General features: G+C 42.8%; 1 protein-coding gene across 2 annotated transcripts in view; it reads right to left on the minus strand.

The window, feature by feature from the left end:
* inip (ints3 and nabp interacting protein) overlaps positions 1-21,820 on the minus strand; it is a 34,353-nt gene extending 12,533 nt beyond the window's left edge. Inside the window, exons 1-2 of one of the 2 annotated variants that reach the window (XM_067983602.1) lie at positions 21,674-21,820; positions 18,191-18,235 (exon numbers count right to left, since the gene is read on the minus strand). In XM_067983602.1, the coding sequence (XP_067839703.1) occupies positions 18,191-18,215 (25 nt within the window). In that variant the 5' untranslated portion in view covers positions 18,216-18,235; positions 21,674-21,820. Of the gene's footprint in view, positions 1-18,190; positions 18,236-21,372; positions 21,643-21,673 lie in introns of those variants that run through there. The other variant, XM_067983601.1, reaches the window with a different exon arrangement.
* Positions 21,821-22,184: the final 364 nt, after the last annotated feature.

The following is a 22,184-nucleotide window of genomic DNA, read 5'->3' on the forward strand; positions in this document are numbered from 1 at the left end:
ATATTTCGCTACAGTTCTAATCCAGCTGTGCCCACGTGCCCCTAGATCGGTTGAGCAAATACAGTCCCATGGGCAGAGGGTCAGCTGCCAGGTCACCAGAAATATACAGGTGAAGTCTGCCCAGCTAGAGTAGTATTCAGCTACGACCAATGCTCATTAAGGAATATAGCACAATTGTTTAGTATTAACACCCAGAAGAATGATTAGCTATATAGAGGTAGGTACACACACACACACACACACACACACACACACACACACAGTCAGAGTAATTGATACAAGTACCATAGTGATTCCAGCTGGTAAGTTGCAAATTTAAAAGTTGTCAAAATCCTAACTTTGAAACTTTAGAATCATCTTTCGACATCCAAACTATACAATACAGGTTGGTACTCCCCTGCAGCTTTTGATGATTTTTGGTTTGCTTTTATTTGGCAACAACTGGAAGTTAAGCTTTTAGTTTTCAATGAACGGATGTAACCGTCAAGTACAAGTCTGAAATTTATTAAGTACAGAATGCAAAATGAAAATAGAAGGTACATTAGAGTTCAGATTTTGGATATATAAAGTAAAAAGAGGAACATTAACAATGTAGACTAAAAATATTTGTAAATCCATCTACTTTCAGAATATTAAGTACTCACATTAAGAGCTTCAGAAAAATAGCAGTCCATTTACTACTATGTGTCATACATGTGGACAAATAGTATGTGCATTATAATCAGAATGATGTACTGGAGAGTTCAGTGCCAAACATGAATGCTAAAGGGACGACCATAATGAACAACTGAGCAGTAGGTACTTTGTGTAACAATTGTGGAAGATTTTCCATCCTCCTCCAGTAATGTTTGTCACAAGGGTAACAAAGTGGAAAGTATCAATAGTGAGGGATAAACTTCAAATATGCATATGGACCAGTGCTTGTTTTGAGATCATTTTGCTCTAATGAATCTAAAGCCACATAGCGCCATCATTGGCAGTACTGGGATTCTGCAACTTAGGGAGTCTACTTAAGGCTCAACAAATTTTCAGAAGTAAATTACTGGATTCAAAGAGCCATAGCGAAGAAAAAGTTGGAATAGAAACAATGTGCTGCTTCTATCCAATATGCTAGTGACATCTAAAGCCATACAAGTACCTTAACAAGATTATTTTATTATACTGATAGACTTCCCAATTTGGATTTGTCATATTAAAGTGATCGCCTGCCACCGTCCCAGGTTTGAAGCCCCCTTGGATAAGCCCACAGTTACCCACTTTACTGCACTCAGCATTCTCCGAAGGACCCATTTACATGGCACCTTTAGAAAATCGTCGCAAGGAGTTTCACAGAGATGTAATCAAACAAAAATGGATTCAAAGAGATATAGCAGGAGTGGTTAAAAGCTTGGTCAAAGAGGTGGGTTTTAGGAGAGGGGACGGTCAAGAGGCAGAGGTGTTTAGGGAGGGAAATACAGAGTGTGGAGCCTAGACAACTGAATATATCAATACCCTCCCCACTTCCATATAGACGTGAAACTTATTTTTCAAATCAGAGATTTAATTTCTTCTGAAATTCTTGGGGTTAACCTTACCACATGCTGTTCCCCAACTTAGAGAACAAGCAGGTATCTGGACCCAAGGTACCTCATAAAATTAACAATTGTTTAACAATAAGAGCAGGCATAGCTTGCTTCAATCTTCAACCAACCTCCCCCTTGTTTGGCCAAGATTGGGCACTGATCACACGGGGAAACCCTGCTCCTACCACTCAATGGTGTGTGTGGCCTGACACTGCACATCACTGACAGGCCAAGGAGTGATTTAAAAAAAAAATTAACTGCTGAAATCCATCTCCATTTTACTGCAATCACACTGTACCACTTGCAACAAAAAACAGAACATAGGAAAGCAACGGTGGCAAGTCCAATAATGATCAAATGTGACTTAAAAATCTTAATTCTAGCTGGTTACAATTATATAAAATGTGATCTTTCATATCAATCAAGACATTACTCTTTGTCAACTTACTACTGCAACAGAATGTAAATCTAATTACTGAACAGAAAATCAATTTGCAGTGTAACATTTATCACCACAGTGTGACTGAAGAGAAATTACATGATGAGCTCCTTTTGTGAGGAGTACAAGAGGTAACAAATAGCTCCTAAGCCAATTAAAAGGGCATTGTTTAATAAATATGCTCCAGATGCTAAGGCTGCTTTCATAGCAATGTGGAGGCAAATTGCAAACATGACTTTTTTTTTTTATTCGTTCACGGGATGTGGGCGTCGCTGGCGAGGCCAGCATTTATTGCCCATCCCTAATTGCCCTCGAGAAGGTGGTGGTGAGCCGCCTTCTTGAACCGCTGCAGTCCGTGTGGTGACGGTTCTCCCACAGTGCTGTGAGGAAGGGAGTTCCAGGATTTTGACTCAGCGACAATGAAGGAACGGCGATATATTTCCAAGTCTGGATGGTGTGTGACTTGGAGGGGAACGTGCAGGTGGTGTTGTTCCCATGTGCCTGCTGCCCTTGTCCTTCTAGGTGGTAGAGGTCGCAGGTTTGGGAGGTGCTGTCGAAGAAGCCTTGGCTAGTTGCTGCAGTGCATCCTGTGGATGGTGCACACTGCAGCCACAGTGCGCTGGTGGTGAAGGGAGTGAATGTTTAGGGTGGTGGATGGGGTGCCAATCAAGCGGGCTGCTTTATCTTGGATGGTGTCGAGCTTCTTGAGTGTTGTTGGAGCTGCACTCATCCAGGCAAGTGGAGAGTATTCCATCACACTCCTGACTTGTGCCTTGTAGATGGTGGAAAGGCTTTGGGGAGTCAGGAGGTGAGTCACTCACCGCAGAATACCCAGCCTCTGACCTGCTCTCGTAGCCACAGTATTTATATGGCTGGTCCAGTTAAGTTTCTGGTCAATGGTGATCCCCAGGATGTTGATGGTGGGGGATTCGGCGATGGTAATGCCGTTGAATGTAAAGGGGAGGTGGTTAGACTCTCTCTTGTTGGAGATGGTCATTGCCTGGCACTTATCTGGCGCGAATGTTACTTGCCACTTATGAGACCAAGCCTGGATGTTGTCCAGGTCTTGCTGCATGCAGGCTCGGACTGCTTCATTATCTGAGGGGTTGCGAATGGAACTGAACACTGTGCAGTCATCAGCGAACATCCTCATTTCTGACCTTATGATGGAGGGAAGGTCATTGATGAAGCAGCTGAAGATGGTTGGGCCTAGGACACTGCCTTGAGGAACTCCTGCAGCAATGCCCTGGGGCTGAGATGATTGGCCTCCAACAACCATTACCATCTTCCTTTGTGCTAGGTATGACTCCAGCCACTGAAGAGTTTTCCCCCTGATTCCCATTGACTTCAATTTTACTAGGGCTCCTTGGTGCCGCACTCGGTCAAACGCTGCCTTGATGTCAAGGGCAGTCACTCTCACCTCACCTCTGGAATTCAGCTCTTTTGTCCATGGTTGGACCAAGGCTGTAATGAGGTCTGGAGCCGAGTGGTCCTGGCGGAACCCAAACTGAGCATCGGTGAGCAGGTTATTGGTGAGTAAGTGCCGCTTGACAGCACTGTCGACGACACCTTCCATCACTTTGCTGATGATTGAGAGTAGACTGATGGGGCGGTAATTGGCCGGATTGGATTTGTCCTGCTTTTTGTGGACAGGACATACCTGGGCAATTTTCCACATTGTCGGGTCGATGCCAGTGTTGTAGCTGTGGTGGAACAGTTTGGCTAGAGGCGCAGCTAGTTCTGGAGCACAAGTCTTCAGCACTACAGCTGGGATGTTGTCGGGGCCCATAGCCTTTGCTGTATCCAGTGCACTCAGCCGTTTCTTGATATCACGTGGAGTGAATCGAATTGGCTGAAGACTGGCTTCCGTGATGGTGGGGATATCGGGAGGAGGCTGAGATGCATCATCCACTCGGCACTTCTGGCTGAAGATGGTTGCAAACGCTTCAGCCTTGTCTTTTGCACTCACGTGCTGGACTCCGCCATCATTGAGAATGGGGATGTTTGCAGAGCCTCCTCCTCCCGTTAGTTGTTTAATTGTCCACCACCATTCACGACTGGATGTGGCAGGACTGCAGAGCTTTGATCTGATTCGTTGGTTGTGGAATCGCTTAGCTCTGTCTATAGCATGTTGCTTCCGCTGTTTAGCATGCATGTAGTCCTGAGTTGTAGCTTCACCAGGTTGGCACCTCATTTTTAGGTACGCCTGGTGCTGCTCCTGGCATGCTCCTCTACACTCCTCATTGAACCAGGGATGATCCCCTGGCTTGTTGGTAATGGTAGAGTGAGGAATATGCCGGGCCATGAGGTTACAGATTGTGCTGGAATACAATTCTGCTGCTGCTGATGGCCCACGGCGCCTCATGGATGCCCAGTTTTGAGCTGCTAGATCTGTTCTGAATCTATCCCATTTAGCACGGTGGTAGTGCCACACAACACGTTGCATGGTGTCCTCAGTGCGAAGACGGGACTTCATCTCCACGAGGACTGTGCGGTGGTCACTCCTACCAATACTGTCACGGACAGATGCATTTGCGACAGGTAGATTGGTGAGGACGAGGTCAAGTAAGTTTTTCCCTCGTGTTGGTTCGCTCACCACCTGCCGCAGGCCCAGTCTAGCAGCTATGTCCTTCAGGACTCGGCCAGCTCGGTCAGTAGTGGTGCTACCGAGCCACTCTTGGTGATGGACATTGAAGTCCCCCACCCAGAGTACATTTTGTACCCTTGCTACCCTCAGTGCTTCCTCCAAGTGGTGCTCAACATGGAGGAGGACTGATTCATCAGCTGAGGGAGGACGGTAGGTGGTAATCAGCAGGAGGTTTCCTTGTCCAGGTTTGACCTGATGCCATGAGATCTCATGGGGTCCAGAGTCAATGTTGAGGACTCCCAGGGCCACTCCCTCCTGACTGTATATCACTGTACCGCCACCTCTGGTGGGTCTGTCCTGCCGGTGGGACAGGACAAACCCAGGGATGGTGATGGAAGAGTCTGGGACGTTGGCTGAAAGATATGATTCTGTGAGTATGGCTATGTCAGGCTGTTGCTTGACTCGTCTGTGGGACAGCTCTCCCAATTTTGGCACAAGTCCCCAGATGTTAGTAAGGAGGACCTTGCAGGGTCGACTGGGCTTGGTGTTTTGCCGTTGTCGTGTCCGGTGCCTAGTGGTCCGATGCCGGGTGGTCCGTCCGGTTTTATTCTTATGACTTTTCGTAGCGAGATTTTACAACTGAGTGGCTTGCTAGGCCATTTCAGAGGGCAATTAAGAATCAACCACATTGCTGAGGGTCTGGAGTCACATATAGGCCAGGCCGGGTAAGGACGGCAGGTTTCCTTCCCTAAAGGACATTAGTGAACCAGATGGGTTTTTACGACAATCCGGTAGTTTCACGGCCATCATTACTGATACTAGTATTTTAATTCCAGATTTTTATTTAATTAATTGAATTTTAATTAATTAATTGAATTTTAAATTCGCCAGCTGCCGTGGCGGGATTTGAACTCATGACTCTGGATTTTAGTCCAGGCCTCTGGATTACTAGCCCAGTAACATAACCACTATGCTACCGTACCCGTGTAGCATCACTCGTTGCAGTATCTCTATTTTTAACAAAAAGTCGATAAAAACAAATTTCCTGTGATACACCTTCAAGACTGCCACTATGTTATATTTGTTCTGCTACGCCAGGGGAGAAGAAGTTGTGCGATATCACACTTGATGGCCAATATTTCAATACTTAGTTCATAAATTTCAGTGCATTATTTTCTACTTGCAGTTTGGAAAAATTAAACATAATAAATATGGTGCATTAATTATTCATTAAATCAGGATGTATTTAAATGAGCTCTTAACTGAAGTGAATTAGATTTTTACTCCAGATCTGTTACAGAACCTCAAATTTGGTATGACGGTTCTCTTTAACATTCATGAAGCCAGCAAAGAATGTGTCTGAAATTGCTATGGGTCCAAGATTTCACTAACATGGATTGCACCAACAATGACAACTGAAAAAGTGAAAGTAAGCTTGTGCTTTTACCCCTAATATCACTTGTGCATATGCATGTCTTGTACATTTCATGCATACATGGAATTTCTTTTAAACATCTTCTCTAGCAGCACAAACAGAGCCACAGGCCAGGGTATTACTGGGGAGACAGCAGAAACATATTAAGAGAAAAATGTATACACGACAAAAAAAAACCTTTACGATATCAAATAAGTACTAACTCATCATTCATTAATGATGCACACACAAACCAAAATAGGCTTTATATGTTTTATGAGCCTAATACACAAAGGATGATTGTGGCAGATCTTGGCTTTGTTCGAGTGGAAAACGGGTGATAGCGAATCAACAGCCCATTGTACATCTCCCCGTTTTTGTTTCCATTGATTTCAATCCTCATTAATTAGACTGAAACTGTTCTATAACCACTACAAATTAGAGAGCAATTCATTTTTCCCACATTTCTAACTGTAGCACCAACACTACCATCCCGGTTAAGATCAGTTGACTCTGCATAGAGCTGGAATCAATCTTGGAAACCGTTGGTCCTTCTGGATTAATGCTACCCTCAGCAGTGTGTTTTTACCCACTAGGACGTCAGGGACTCTGTAGAGCACTCTTGTTGGCCAGCATGCATAACTTCAGCTATCAGGAACAACCAGTTCCATAGAATCATAGAAAGATACAACACAGGAGGCCATTCGGCCAATCGTGTCTGTGCTGGCCGGAAAAGAGCTATCCAGCTTAATCCCACTTTCCAGCACTTGGTCCGTAGCCCTGTCGGTTATGGCACGTCAAATGCACATCCAAGAACTTTTTAAAATGAGTTGAGGGTTTCTGCCTCTACCACCCTTTCAGGCAGTGAGTTCCAGACCCCCACCACCCTCTGGGTGAAAAAATCTCTCTTCAGCTCCCCTCTAATCCTTCTACCAATTACCTTAAATTCATGCCCCCTGGTTACTGCCCCCTCTGCTAAGGGAAATAGAGTGGATAGAGGACCTATCTAGTCCTGTCATAATTTTATATACCTCAATTAAATCTCCCCTCAGCCTCCTTTGTTCCAAAGAAAACAACCCCAGCCTATCTAATCTTTTCTCAGAGCTAAAATTCTCTAGCCCCGACAACATCCTCGTAAATCTCCTCTGTACCCTCTCTAGTGCAATCACATCTTTCCTGTAATGTGGTGACCAGAACTGTATGCAGTACTCAAGCTGTGGCCTAACCAACGTTTTATACAGTTCTAGCATAACCTCCCTGCTCTTATATTCTAAGCCTTGGCTAATAAAGGAAAGTATCCTGTATGCCTTTTTAAACCACCTTATCTACCTGTCCTGCTACCTTCAGGGATCTGTGGACATGCACTTCAAGGTCCCTTTGTTCCTCTACACCTCTCAGTATCCTCCCATTTATTGTGTACTCCCTTGCCTTGTTTGCTCTCCCCAAATGCATTACCTCACACTTCTCTAGATTGAATTCCATTTGCCCCTTTTCTGCCCACCTGACCAGTCCATTGATATCTTCCTGCAGTCTGCAGCTTTCCTCCTCACTATCAACCACACGGCCAATTTTTGTATCATCTGCAAACTTCTCGATCAAGCCCCCCCGTATTCAAGTCCAAATCAATCATTAATAAATACCAGTTTCTCACTCTCTCAACCTGAAGAGGTAATGAGAGGCGAATGAGATAAACAAAGCAAGAATAAAATGAGAACAATGTAAAATCCAAACAAAGAAATGATTTCACTGACGGGGTGGCAATGCCAACCATTGACTTGTACTGAAATCCTAATGACAAACTACAAGCATTTTCACACATATCCTGACAGTACAAACTTAACTGCAAATGAACCTGAAAATTTCCTTTTTCTCAATGTGCCGTGCAAGAAGTGGTAGGATATAAGCTTGAGCTCAAAATTCCCGACTTGTGGCATGGGATGGCCGCAGGCTGTGGCTGGGGATGCTGACCGCAGGTTGGGGGCGCTGACTGGTGGCTGCTCCAGGTTTGTGTTTCCTGTTTTGCTGCTGCTGTCGTCTCTGCTTCAGCTCCTGCGGTCCTCATTAGGGACTGTAAGTTTATAGTGTAAACACTCTACTCTAAACCTGTGCTGTTTTTTAAAAATCTAAAAATTGCTATTACACATATCTTAAGGCATAAATACATGTGACCACTTTGTAACGCTGCAGAATCTACATCCTCTTGCTGTAGAATTTGGTTAGGCTCGCCACAGAAATTCAGTGTGAGGTTCTGCAAAATTCTGGGCACCCTCATTACAAAAACACAAAATTGACAAGTGAAAAAATAGAAGATTGGAAGTTCCTAAGAAAATGTAAACATTAAGATTAATATTTGTCCTAGAAATTAAGCTATTGACATTTCCAGTAAAGGCAAAAGTTATAGGTCAAAGGCAAGATTTTAAGGAGAGCATGTGTATAAATGTGATTACTGAACATTAAACCACAAAAAGTACAAATACTGTTAGAGAAATGTGAGCATTTAATGCCAGAAGATGGATTAGACCTGTCTTCATTGCTTTCTTTTAAATCAAAGACAGAATAAAAACCATTACAATTGGTAGTAACGGAGGATAATGGATCAGTCTAAGTGAATTACAAAAAACGACTCCAATCAAAGGGCTCAAATAACATCAGAAACTACGACAGCGAAACTTTAAGTTGTTTGTGATCGTTATTTGAACCGTGAGATTCTATTATTGTCCTAAACACATGTTTAGGTATTTCTTGTTTTTAAATACAAGATATACTGTATTGTACCACGTGTAAAGGCTTGCAGTAATTACCAGGCTACTTTTAAACAGTGAATAAAGGGGAAATTTTTCTTTTTATGTAGATAGTTTGGTTTAAATAACAACTTGAGAAGTAGCAAATATATTGGAAAGACTCCAGCATTATAAGGAGAAGCTTATGGAAATTTAACAAACGAACAGGATTTTCGTGCCATTTAGCCCCTATCTTGGCAGGTGCAAGGAACTAATGACAGCCTTTATTAGACCAGGTCTGCAACTGTTTACAAAATTACAATTGTGATGGTAAGGTGCAAACATTTCCACAGTAACCTAAAAACCACTACAGGCGATCTTTAAACATTGCTAGGAAGATAACTATACAAAGGCGTGCTATCAAGCAATCCTTTTTATAATAGAATCATAGAATTTTACAGCACAGAGTTTGGAACATTATGTCCGTGCAGCTCGCTGAAGGAGCTCCACTCCTTTTAATAAGTTTTATCATTTGGTGTATATGTCATCACCGTATTCATCAGCCCAAAATGTATCACCTCCCATTTCTCTGCATTAAATTTCATTTGACATTTATCTGCCCAATCTATTAATCTCTCTTACGTCCTCCTGAAGTCACTTACAGTCCTCTTCAGTTAACTAGCTTCCTTTTTTTGTCACCTTCAAATTTTCATATTGTGCCTGCATATCCTAATTTAATGCATTCATAAGCACTGCATACAAAATTTTGAAGTACAATAAATTACCATTTAACCACACCCAAGATGAAAAGTACAGTCCCCACCACTTATAGTGATGGGGACCGTACTTTATATTATGTTACCTTGATTTTCCCACAACACACAGTGGTCTGTAAAACCAAAATTATTATTTTTTTTTTTTTAAGTACTTTACAAATTATTTTGCCTCACATCTGTAAAGAAATTATATAAATAGAAATACATGTACTACAAACAGACTGTACTAAGCTTTATTCTGATTTATCCTTCTCACTGAATAGTTAATTCCACATCTCAACTTGTCTGCCCTCAGCTGTCATTAGACCGCCCTACTTGAATTTACACAGGATGCGGACTTATCTGGGCAACGAAACTGACATTCAGAGCCAGGCAATTTTCTGCTCATCTCAGATGCAGACACAAAATAAATTACCAGCACTTTCAAAATACCATGGAATCTGGTATTCGAATCACATTTTTTAAATATGTGAGCAGATTACTTAGAAGTTAGGCTTAAAATTACATTTTACAGTAAGCATATTGCATTAGAAATATAACATGGAGACAGGTACTTTATCCACAATGCCAGTTTTGTACACAAAATTCCTTTGTTGTCTATGGAAAAGGTTGAGTAAAATTGAAGTGGAAAGGACATTTTTTTCCACTTGTTATACTGAATGGTTTCAGAATACTAATAAGGTAAATATGTAAACACAATACATTTGAACCAATGGCTGCAATAAATGATGGTGCTTTCGAGTGGCAGGATATCCATTGAGTTCGTACTCTTTAATATCACTGTGCCACACAGCAGACGGCATGCGTGTATAGATCTATACGTGGCAACGTTGCATCTACCAGGCATTTTGTCTGTCACATCATACATCCTGTGTCACACATGTATATTTGCAAATTTCTTGCTTTTTTAAAATGAAGAAATAACATATCAGCTGCAACAAATCTTGCCTAATGACTTGGGGAATACACAAGTTAAACGTGAGGAATGTGGGTGGATAAACTTCCAAGCATGAATTACGAAAACAAAAAATCAAACATGGTCAGCAAAATCTACCAATTAAAAGGGGAATAACTTAAATTGTTTAAAATATTTTTAAAAAATCTTTTTGATGGCCATCTTGGTCCCCCTTGTCCTTACCCTCCAGCCTATTAGCTTCTTGTTCATGCAAACCACTGCAATATCCTCCTTCCAGATTGGGCATGCCCTCTGATCACCTTTCTTACAGTTTACAGCTGTCCTTCCTGTGCAAACTGCAGCACACATACAGCTGTTCATTTACCCCGTCCCACACCAGCGTTCAGGGTGCCAAACATTCCTTCCATGTGAGATAGCAATTTACATGTCCTTCCTCCAATCTAGTACACTACTCGTTGCTGATAGTGCAGTCTTCTCTACACTAGGGAGACCAAATGCAGATTACGTGACCGCTTTGCTAAACACCACGGTTTTGTCCACAAGGGCAACCCTGTCTCATTCTCCCTTGAGCTGGACTTCAAGGACCACTTAATAGGAACATAGGAACAGGAGTAGGCCATTCAGCCCCTCGTGCCTGCTCCGCCATTTGATTAGGTCATGGCTGATCTGTGATCTAGCTCCATATACCTGCCTTTGGCCCATATCCCTTAATACCTTTGGTTGCCAAAAACCTATCTATCTCACATTTAAATTTAGCAATTGAGCTAGTATCAATTGCCGTTCGCGGAAGAGAGTTCCAAACTTCTACCACCCTTTGTGTGCAGAAATGTTTTCTAATCTCGCTCTCAGAAGGTCTGGCTCTAATTTTTAGACTGTGCCCCCTACTCCTAGAATCCCTAACCAGCGGAAATAGTTTCTCTCTATCCATCCTATCCGTTCCCCTTAATATCTTATAAACTTCAATCAGATCACCCCTTAACCTTCGAAACACGAGAGAATACAACCCCAATTGTGTAATCTCTCCTCGTAACTTAACCCTTGAAGTCCAGGTATCATTCTAGTAAACCTACGTTGCACTCCCTCCGAGGCCAATATGTCCTTCCGAAGGTGCGGTGCCCAGAACTGCTCACAGTACTCCAGGTGCGATCTAACCAGGGTTTTGTATAGCTGCAGCACAACATCTGCCCCCTTGTACTCTAGTCCTCTAGATATAAAGGCCAGCATTCCATTAGCCTTCTTGATTATTTTCTGCACCTGTTCATGACACTTCAATGATCTATGTACCTGAACCCTTAAGTCCCTTTGGACATCCAATGTTTTTAACTTTTTACCATTTAGAAAGTACCCAGTTCTATCCTTTTTTGATCCAAAGTGGATGACCTCACATTTGTCTACATTGAATTCCATTTGCCACAGTTTTGCCCATTCACCTAATCTATCAATATCCCTTTGTAATTTCATGTTTTCATCTTACAATGCCACCAATCTTTGTGTCATCGGCAAACTTAGATATGAGACTTTCTATGCCTTCATCTAAGTCGTTAATAAATATTGTGAATAATTGAGGCCCCAAGACAGATCCCTGCGGGACTCCACTAGTCACATCCTGCCAATGTGAATACCTACCCATTATCCCTACTCTGTCACCTTTCGCTCAGCCAATTTCCTAACCAAGTCTGTAATTTTCCCTCGATTCCATGGGTTTCTATCTTAACTAACAATCTCTTATGTGGGACCTTATCAAATGCCTTCTGGAAGTCCATATAAATAACATCCATTGACATTCCCCTGTCCACTACTTTAGTCACCTCTTCAAAAAATTCAATCAGGTTTGTCAGGCACGACCTACCTTTCACAAATCCATGCTGGCTCTCTCTGATTAACTGAAAATTCTCGAGGTGTTCAGTCACCCTATCCTCAATTATAGACTCCAGCAATTTCCCCACAACAGATATTAGGCTAACTGGTCTATAATTCCCCGGTTTCCCTCTTTCTCCTTTCTTAAAAAGCGGAGTGACATGTGCAATTTTCCAATCTAGAGGGACAGTTCCTGAATCTGGAGAACTTTGAAAGATTATAGTTAGGGCATCTGCAATGTGCTCACCTACTTCCTTTAAAACCCTGGGATGGAAACCATCTGGTCCTGGGGATTTGTCACTCTTTAGTGCTATTATTTTCTTCATTACTGTTGCTTTACTTATATTAATTTTATCGAGTCCCTGTCCCCGATTCAATATTAGTTTTCTTGGGATTTCCGGCATGTTAGCCTCTTTTTCTACTGTAAATACTGACGCAAAGTAATTATTCAACATGTCTGCCATTTCCCCATTGTCAATGACAATATCCCCACTTTCAGTTTTTAAGGGGCCAACATTGCTCCTGACCACCCTCTTTTTCCTAATATAACTATAAAAGTGCTTCGTATTGGTTTTGATATCCCTTGCAAGTTTCTTTTCATACTCTCGTTTTGTAGCTCTTACTATCTGTTTTGTGACCCTTTGTTGATCTTTGTATCTTTCCCATTCGCCAGGATCTGTGCCATTTTTTGCCTTTTTGTATGCCCTTTCCTTACATCTTATACTGTCCCTTACTTCTTTAGTTGCCCATGGTTGTTTTTATGGCAAGTAGAGTTCTTGCCCCTCAGGGGTATAAACCAGTTCTGTATCACGTTAAATGTTTCTTTAAACATTTCCCACTGATCATCAGTCGTTTTACCCATTAACAGATTTGCCCAGTTTACTATGGACAGTCTCTGTCTCATCCCATTGAAGTCGGCCGTACCCAAGTCTAGAATCTTAGCAGCTGCCACTTTTTTCCCTTTCAAACACTACAGTGAACTCGATCATGTTATGATCGCTATTGGATAGATGTTCACGCACAGTTAAGCTGTTAACTAAATCTGGTTCATTGCTCATTACTAAATCTAGTATGGCTTGCCCCCTTGTTGCCTCTAGGACATACTGCTGTGCAAAACTATCCTGGACACACTCAAGAAATTCACTACCTTTCTGACAGTTGCTAGTCTGCTTTCCCCAATCTATGGGAAGGTTAAAGTCCCCCATTTAAGACCACTATGCCTTTCTTACACGTGTGTCTAATCCTCTGCATTTATACGATCTAGCACTTCAGAGCTGCTGCCAGGGGTCCTATACACAACTCCCACTATAGTCTTAGATCCTTTCCTATTCTTCAATTCAACCCATAAGGTCTCTGTTGGCTGCTTACCTCTCGTTATATCCTCCTTTATCATTGAATTGATTTAATCTCTAATCACTAAGGCTACTCCTCCCCCTCTTCCATTTTCCCTATCTCTCCTGTGGACCTTATAACCCGGTATATTTAGTTCCCAATCCTGACCATCCTGCAGCCATGTCTCAGTAATAGCTATCATGTCATACCCTCCAATTTGAATTTGAACCTGTAGTTCATTTAATTTATTCCTTATTCTCCGTGCATTTGTATATAGAACTTAGTTGGGCCACACACCCTAGCCTGACATTCAGCTTTGACGCTGGGATAATCGCCTTACGCCTTCTAGTTTTCACTTTATCTGTAGTGTCTAAAGTACACTTTCTCTCTGCTGCTCCACACTTTTCCCTTTCACTTGTTCTTGAACAACTGTTTGTACTATTTGTATTGTAAATTTCCCCTGGGTCTTTCCCTCTCTTGCTGCTCTCAACTTTACTCCCTTCTGACTCCCCGCTAATGGTTCCCAAGCCCCTGCCACTCTAGTTTAAACCTTCCCCAACAGCACTAGCAAAAACCCCCGCGAGGACATTGGCTCGGGTGTAACCAGTCTCGCTTGTACAGGTCCCACCTTCCCCAGAACCGGTCCCAATGTCCCAGGAATCTAAATCCCTCCCTCCTACACCATCCCTGCAGCCACGCATTCATCCTGTCTATTCTCCTGTTCCTATACTCACTAGCACGTGGCACTGGTAGTAATCCTGAGATCACTACCTTTGAGGTCCTGCTTTTTAATTTATCTCCTAACTCCTTGAATTCACCTTGCAGGACCCCATCCCTTTTTTTAAAAAACCTATGTCGTTGGTACCGATTTGGACCACGACTACTGGCTGTTCGCCCTCCCCCTCCAGAATGCCCTGCAGCCGTTCCGTGACATCCTTGACCCTAGCACCAGGGAGGCAACATACCATCCTGGAGTCACGTTTACGGCCGCAGAAACGCCTATCTGTTCCCCTTACAATTGAATCCCCTATCACTATAGCCCTGCCACTCCTCTTCCTCCCCTCCTGTGCAGCAGAGCCACCCATGGTGCCACGAACTTGGCTCTTGCTGCTTTCCCCTGATAAGCCATCTCCCCCAACAGTATCCAAAGCAGAATATCTGTTTGAGAGGGAGATGGCCCCAGGGGACTCCTGCTCTACCTGCCTGGTCCTTTTACTCTGCCTGGTCCTTTTACTCTGCCCATTTCCTTTCTGCCTGCGTAATCTTTACCTGCGGTGTGACCACCTCACTGAACGTGCTATCCACGATAGTCTCAGCATCACGGATGCTCCACAGTGAGTCCACCGCAGCTCCAGCTCCGAAATGCGGTTTGCCAGTAGCTGCAGCTGGACACACTTCCTGCACACATGGTCACCAGGGACACTGGTAGTGTCCATGACTTCCCACATAGTGCAGGAGGAGCATATCACGGGTGCGAGCTCCGCTGCCATGACTTGCCTTAGATTTACACTGCGTTTACCTCTCAGACTCTCCTCCCGCTCTCGGTCTCTCCTTTTATACTGTCCTCACCTCTCGGACTCTCCTGCCTCACCCGCGACGTCGCACAGTAGTTGTTTCTTGTTGCAGGTCTGGTGCTGCTTCTATCCCCACTCTCAGTCTTCTGCTGCTCAAGGGATTCTTTTGTGCCTCTTTCTCAATGCACAGCGCATGCAGTTAGCGCCATGTAAATGACTTCTACAATATCAAATTTCAAAAATCAAGCTAAGGGTTTCATTGCAAGCCTATGAAATGACTCTCCTTTAGAGGCAACCATCACAAAGCACACTCATGCTCAACATGCTGTCATGGAATGGTGGGAAGTTGCTTCATGATCACAACTGCCTACAAGACCAGTTTCTCATCAGGCCCGTAATCAGAATGGAGACCAGGTACTTCACACAGCAGACAACTCAGAAGGCAGGACACCTTCAAACACTTTCTACTAGTGCATTACCATCCCTCATTAATGGGGAACCAGAAGCAAAGTATGTATGCCCTTCCATCATAGCTGTGCATGGTACAGTGAGGGGAGCAAAACAAATCTTTTATAATAAATCAAAACAATGTGTTTTTTTTTTAAATGTAGCTGTTTTGAAGATTTGTGCAATGGCTATTTTTGTTTTCTTTAAGTGGCAGAGGGGTTGAGGGTTAATGTTACTGATGAAATCAATTAGACTTTGCTTGGAAATTCATTACACTTTTGCAATCTATTAATGAATAACTCCAAATTATTGTCACATCAATTTAGTGTATCAATTAGAGGCTACAAAAGAGAATGAAAATAGCAGCTTCAAATAATTATTAAAGGGGCAGTGTTATCATAAAGTGAAGATTGACAATGGCAGCTTAGAACAAGGCGTGACCATTAGCAGGGGCAACATTGAAGAAAGTGACAGATTTATACAGCACATAAAGATCAGAATGCTCAAAAGTGGTACTACTGAAAAGCATTAGAGCGCACTCAGTCTATTACATAGGATACTATCAAACAAGCGTTTCTTCAGTAATTACTGTTATAACGGCACGGTTCCAATAATTAGGTGTCTCAAGAAAATGCATTCAGTACCAGCTCACCAAGAAGCAGCATTACAAAAGTTTATTTTAAAAGTAATTTAGTATCACTCTTCCCGAGGGGATTGTTTTAAATGTTTTAATCCAATTCCAATATCATTAGGGTAATAGACTCCCCTCGCCCAAACTAGGCTGGGCCCATCCTCTTTGCTTACACTTAAGGCCACCCCATGATCATAGAATCATACAGCACAGGAGACCGCCATCTGGCCCATCGTGCCTGTGCCGGCTCTTTGGTAGAGCCATCCACTCCGCTATGATGGGGACAGACTTGGATACTATCTGGTCTAGAAGCATTTCAGTCAACTGTCCCTGCTTTGATTGGTTTATTTTTCAACGTGATGTTTAATGTCATACATTATAAGGGCTAGAAATCGTCACATTATTGATTTTACCACAAATATGGTGCTGTAGCCTACGGCCCTTGTAATAAAGTTTATTTTGTTTTTCCACCACATCAAAATACTAATGAAATTGGCTTTTGAACAAAATGATTTCTTCACCATTTGAAACACAATGGCTAATACATTCCTGTAACAGATCAAGGGAAAAAAATAGCCTGTCAGAAAACTGACTACATATTTCCTTATATAAAATGCTAAAACTGTAGCCCAATCTGTTCAATTGTTTCAGTTTATTACAGAAACAGAATCGCATTAATCTACAAACACTTTATGGTTTTTTCCACTAAATGCGGGACAAGATCACCATCACCTACTGGAAATTCTGATAACAGAATAAAGTACACTATTTATAAACTATTCTTAGATTACAGGCACAAAAATAAACCCAAAGCCTATTATCCCTCCGTAGTACACAGCAACATAGATCCTAATCTAATTTCTAGTCAAATAAAGAAAGGAGAGAACTTGTATTTATATAGCACCTTTCACATTCTCAGGACGTCCCAAAGAGCTTCACAGCCAATTAAGTACTTTTGAAATGTAGTCACTATTAGCAGCCTAATAAGTGTACAAAGGGAGCCTGCTTCAAATCCAAGCACTAACAGAAATACTAAAAAGCTGTAAGAAATCCTTATTTTGAAAGGCCACAGCCTACGTTTGAAAACTGGAGATTTGGTACACAAGATTACATAATAAACCTTGAACTTTACTTTCTAGATTTATAGCATCTCAGCCCCAAGATGTCCACTGACTTGTGACACACTATATCTTTATGATAAAATGTTCGTGTGTTTGGCACGTACAGCAAGCCAACTGATTTTCTTCTTTGTCACTGGCTAAGTGCTTAAGTCTCTGTAAATTTCCCCGAATTGGTTATTTGCTACTTTCATTATATACCACTATTGCACAAATCACATTCTACTGAAAGAAAATTCTACCCAATCAAATTCCAGCAAAAAGAAAATTGGCAATATACAACTGCCATGACTGTTCCTCAGCAGTAACCCCCTAATAAAGTTTATCACATACACAGACACAAATGCACAGCGTGCGCAGGAAAGAGTCTGTTATTTGTCAGCCGTCCGACTGAGCCTCAGGACAACAAATTTCCAGGAGCCACCAACAGCTAGGCTTCCATAGGGAGCTGCAATATAAAGACAGCAAAACCCTAGAGCATCTCACAATGAGACAGTTCCCAAGAGCCATCTGCACCCTCTCAAAACACTTTGCACACATTAGTGTGAATGTTGTAGGATACTGGCGGGGTGGGGGGTGGCCGGTGTTGAAGAAGCAAAATAGGGTAGGGAAAAATGAAAATAAATATATCCTCCTTTGGCTCACTATCCCATTTTCTATGATTACGCCTCTGTGAAGTGTCTTGGGACTTTTTATTTTTCTAAAGATGCTATATAAAAGACTTCCATTTCTATATGCCCCGAAGTGCTTTAAAGCCAATGAAGTGCTTTTGAAGTGTAGTCACTGTTGTAATGTAGGAAAAGTTGTTGTTGAAATGCACTACTATTTCTAAAAATCTAGACACATGTATCTATGGAAACTATTCACGATATCTTACCTGGCGCTGGAGGGTTTGTTGTCATTTCTGTTGAACATCCAAAATCTGTAGAAAAGAACAAAGTGTGATGTAATTATCAGGAGTAGAAATTGTAGATTGGGTGACAACTAGAAGGGAGATCTTAGAAACAACTGTAATGAAGCCCTGTCCCTCACATCATCAACGACAATAGACGCTGAAAACATAAGTGATGCAGAGAATTTAAGCCATGGTAGTAAATCAAAATTCTGCCTTGCCCCAATCACTGACAGCAATTTTTTTTTAAACTCCGTATTTAAACTTTTGCTTGCAACAACAGTCAGGTAGGAGAAACACTATATGAAGCTTCAGCACTGGTATTTCATATTAATTTTTTGGACTGATGCAGAATTTGAAATGCAGCTGGAGCGCTTACATGCTAACAACTCTTTCACTGCTACAGACGTCCTAGCCTTGTCTCCAGAGGATGATCTCTGGCAACAATATACCTCAGTAGGCCAATCTTATCCAGTCCAGTGGTTGTACTGGCTCTGGACATTTTTGGTAAATCAATGTGTCAAACCAAGCTTGAATATCAGCAGTTACAGGCTTTATAAAATACTAAATTGCAATAGGTAGCACATGGGGTTTCCTCAAAATGATCAATTGCCTTTATCCAGCTGTAGCTTGAATGCAATTAATAATCAACCAAGGAGGTAAAGAAAGACTTGCATTTATGTAGCGCCTTTCACGACCTCAGGACGTCCCAACGCGCTTTACAGTACTTTTGAAGTGTAGTCACTGTCGTAATGTAGGAAATGCGATAGCCAATTTGCACACAGCAAGCTCCCACAAACAGCAATGTGATAATGACCAGATAATCCGTTTTAGTGATGTTGGTTGAGGACTAGCTATTGGCCAGGAGACCAGAGAGAACTCCCCTGCTCTTCTCCGACAGAGTGCCATGGGATCTTTTACGTCCACATTTTTAGGTAAATGTGTGAAACCAAAGGGACCAAAGAAACCAAATAGCCTTCCAATTTCACATTTATTTGTACCATCAGCAGCAGCACCAACAAAGATGAACTTACCAGATTTAAGTTCAGCCACATTGCAAACTCAGATTTTAGTGGATTTACCAATCCCCTGCTGGCTTCCAGAGCTCCCAAGACTGGTTATTACATCTGAAGGGTAACAGATTCAGTGCATTTGTGGCCTGTCATCAGGGCACAAAGCAGCATCATGACATCAGTGCAAAGACGCACAAGACTGACTCAGCGGGTGCAATAATGTCATAATGTACTGTTTTTAGTCCTGCGCTCGCTTTCAATGATCTGAGTTAATGCTCGGTAATTCTTTCCAATTTAAATGTAAAATGAGTACCTGGCCAAGTATCATAGTTACACAAGTTTTCAATCTACACAGCAATCGGCTCCAGTTATAAACAAACATGAGAGAGTAGTGTATATAGGTAGTTCTTCCATAACCCAGAAAGTTGAGTGCCCTTTAAGAGGAGCAAGTTAGAAAGCCTTCTCATCCAATTTAACCACATGGCCTTCTAAGCATTTGTCAAACCACTATCCAATTTTGTCCAGAATTTCTTGCAATTCAGATTTGCAGTTGCTAAGTTTTGGGACAAGTCCAGAAACAGAGGTAACACACAAATCAGGAGGCATCACGCCTTGGGTCTCGTTACAGTGATTATACGAATAGGAAAGCCAAGCTTGTATCTGGATGGCGCTGCCAATGTGAATTGCCAAGAAGTTAGGAGGGTGTTTGACCTAGACATATGTCTTCAATATGCAAGTTAGGGCACTGGAAAATGGCTGACAGGATGCAAGGTGCTTTACTAGAGGCAGACAGCACTCAATTTTCCAAGTTAAGTGGGGTGCCATATGGAAAGCCAAGAACCATAGGAATGCAACCTGGAAGGCCAGAAACTGAAGCTTCACTGGAAATCTAAGTTGTGAAGCTCTGGACTTGAAGAAAGTTGAGCAGATGCAATGTCTGAATTGTAGGGGAAACTAAACTTGCATCTACTAGGGTTGCCAACTCTGGTTGAATGTATTCCTGGAGATTTCATCACACGGCCTCCTTCCTCCAACTCCCAGACTCCCGCCACTGGTCGCCCAATACACCTATCCTCATGGCGCACCACCTTCCCACGCCAATTGGAACGTAAAAATCTCATTAGCCAATCGGATGATTCTTGGTGGTGGTCAGTCAAACACCCTTTTTTCCCCTATCGCCAATATTTTTACAACTAATAAACAGAAGTGTTCAAAGAAATGAAAAAAAAACAAAACTATTTTTATACCCTCATGATTTTTCTAGGGTTGCTCTCAGCAGAGATTAATCTTCAATTCCTGGAGACTCCAGGCCAATCCTGGAGGGTTGGCAACCCTAATCTCTACAGAACCTGGATACAAGCCATAACATCCTAAGATTTTGGTTCCTGAATTCCTAGACCCATTGTTTGTAAATTGAGCTTGTAGACAGGCCACATGGACCAGGCAGCTGGTGTAAAAAGGTAGGAATTTACCTCCATAGTTATAAAGGAGGTGACCTTGGAATAGGATACATTCAATGTAATGTACTTCCTTTAAATCTATTTATTTATATTTCTTGCACTAAAAGGGTACCAGGCAGCTTCAAGCAGACTGATACTTTGTGAAACCAGGTGCATTCTTCTGAAGTGACTGATCTGAAACAACAGGTGGTCATATATACTCTCACCAAGTGTCTATGTAAGGTATTTTTTATACAGATTACTAGCAAACATAACCTGCATAACACATAAAAGTACATAGAAAATTTCATGGAATTGCATAGAATTTACAGCACAGAAACAGGCCATTCAGCCCAACTGTATTTATGCTCCACACTAGCCTTTTCCCACTCTACTTCATCTAACCCTATCAGCATTATCTATCCTTCTTTCCTTTCTCCTTCATCTACGTATCTAGCTTCCCCTTAAATGCATCTATGCTATTCACCTACTTCATTAATTTAACGAACAAGAGAGAGAGAGAAACAAACTGCACCACTTTGCTACCAACGAGTGGCAGAATAAGAAAAGAAAGGTAATGAAAAGGCGGAAGGAAATTAAATTGCAAGTCGAACTTTAGAAATTGTCCCTTTGCAACCGGCGACGCTGAAGAGAAAGCGAGAGCACCCAGAAGTGAATGCATTGTGTAAATATAAACTTTAAAACAAAAACTGACCCATTCTGGAGATGGGACGATGCTGTCTGGCCCTCCTTTATTTTTTTTGCCCTCTCACTCAGCTGAGGCAGGACAGTAGCTGCTGCTCAGGGAGAGCTCTTCGGTTCCGGGACTGCTGACGTCACAATGCGCGCGCGGGAAAAGGAGGGGGAGGGGGAGGGGCGGCAGTTTGCTCCTCGCTCGAGACGAGACCTGCGTCCGACCCGGGAGGAGGAGGGGGGGCAATAACGGCTCAATTTAACCGGCAGCAATAAAGCCCTGGCTCCGATTTACATCTACCGCCTTTCTTTCATGGACCTACCGAGCGACTCCTCTCCTCCTCCTCCTCCTCCACCTCTCTCGCTGCTCTCTTATTATTTTAATCTCCTGTATTCGGGCGAAAGATGAGGTTTTTTTTTAAAAAAATGAAGAGGCTGCGATTGTCGCGCAGCCGCCTTGACACCGCCACGCATGCGCGGTCGCGGCCTGCGGCTGGTCGCGCACAAACGTCATTCGCGTCGGGGCTTCCCACCCGCGCAGGCGCGAAGCGGTGTTGGGAAGGGAGATGTTTGGAGATGATGTTTGTGGGGTTGCCAACCCTCCAGGATTTGCCCTGGAGTCTCCAGGAATTGAAGATTAATCTCCCGGACACCGCTGCCTTGGGATCTTTTACGCCCACCTGCGAGGGCAGACGGGTCCTCGGTTTGACCTCTGATCCGAAAGACGGCACCTGCCGCCAGTGCAGCACTCCCTCAGTACTGCGTTGGGAGTGTCGGCCTGGATTATGTGCTCGAGTCACTGAAGTGGGGCTTGAGCCCACAACTCTCTGATGT

Source organism: Heptranchias perlo, chromosome 4 (genome assembly GCF_035084215.1).
Source record: "Heptranchias perlo isolate sHepPer1 chromosome 4, sHepPer1.hap1, whole genome shotgun sequence".
Taxonomy (NCBI): domain Eukaryota; kingdom Metazoa; phylum Chordata; class Chondrichthyes; order Hexanchiformes; family Hexanchidae; genus Heptranchias; species Heptranchias perlo.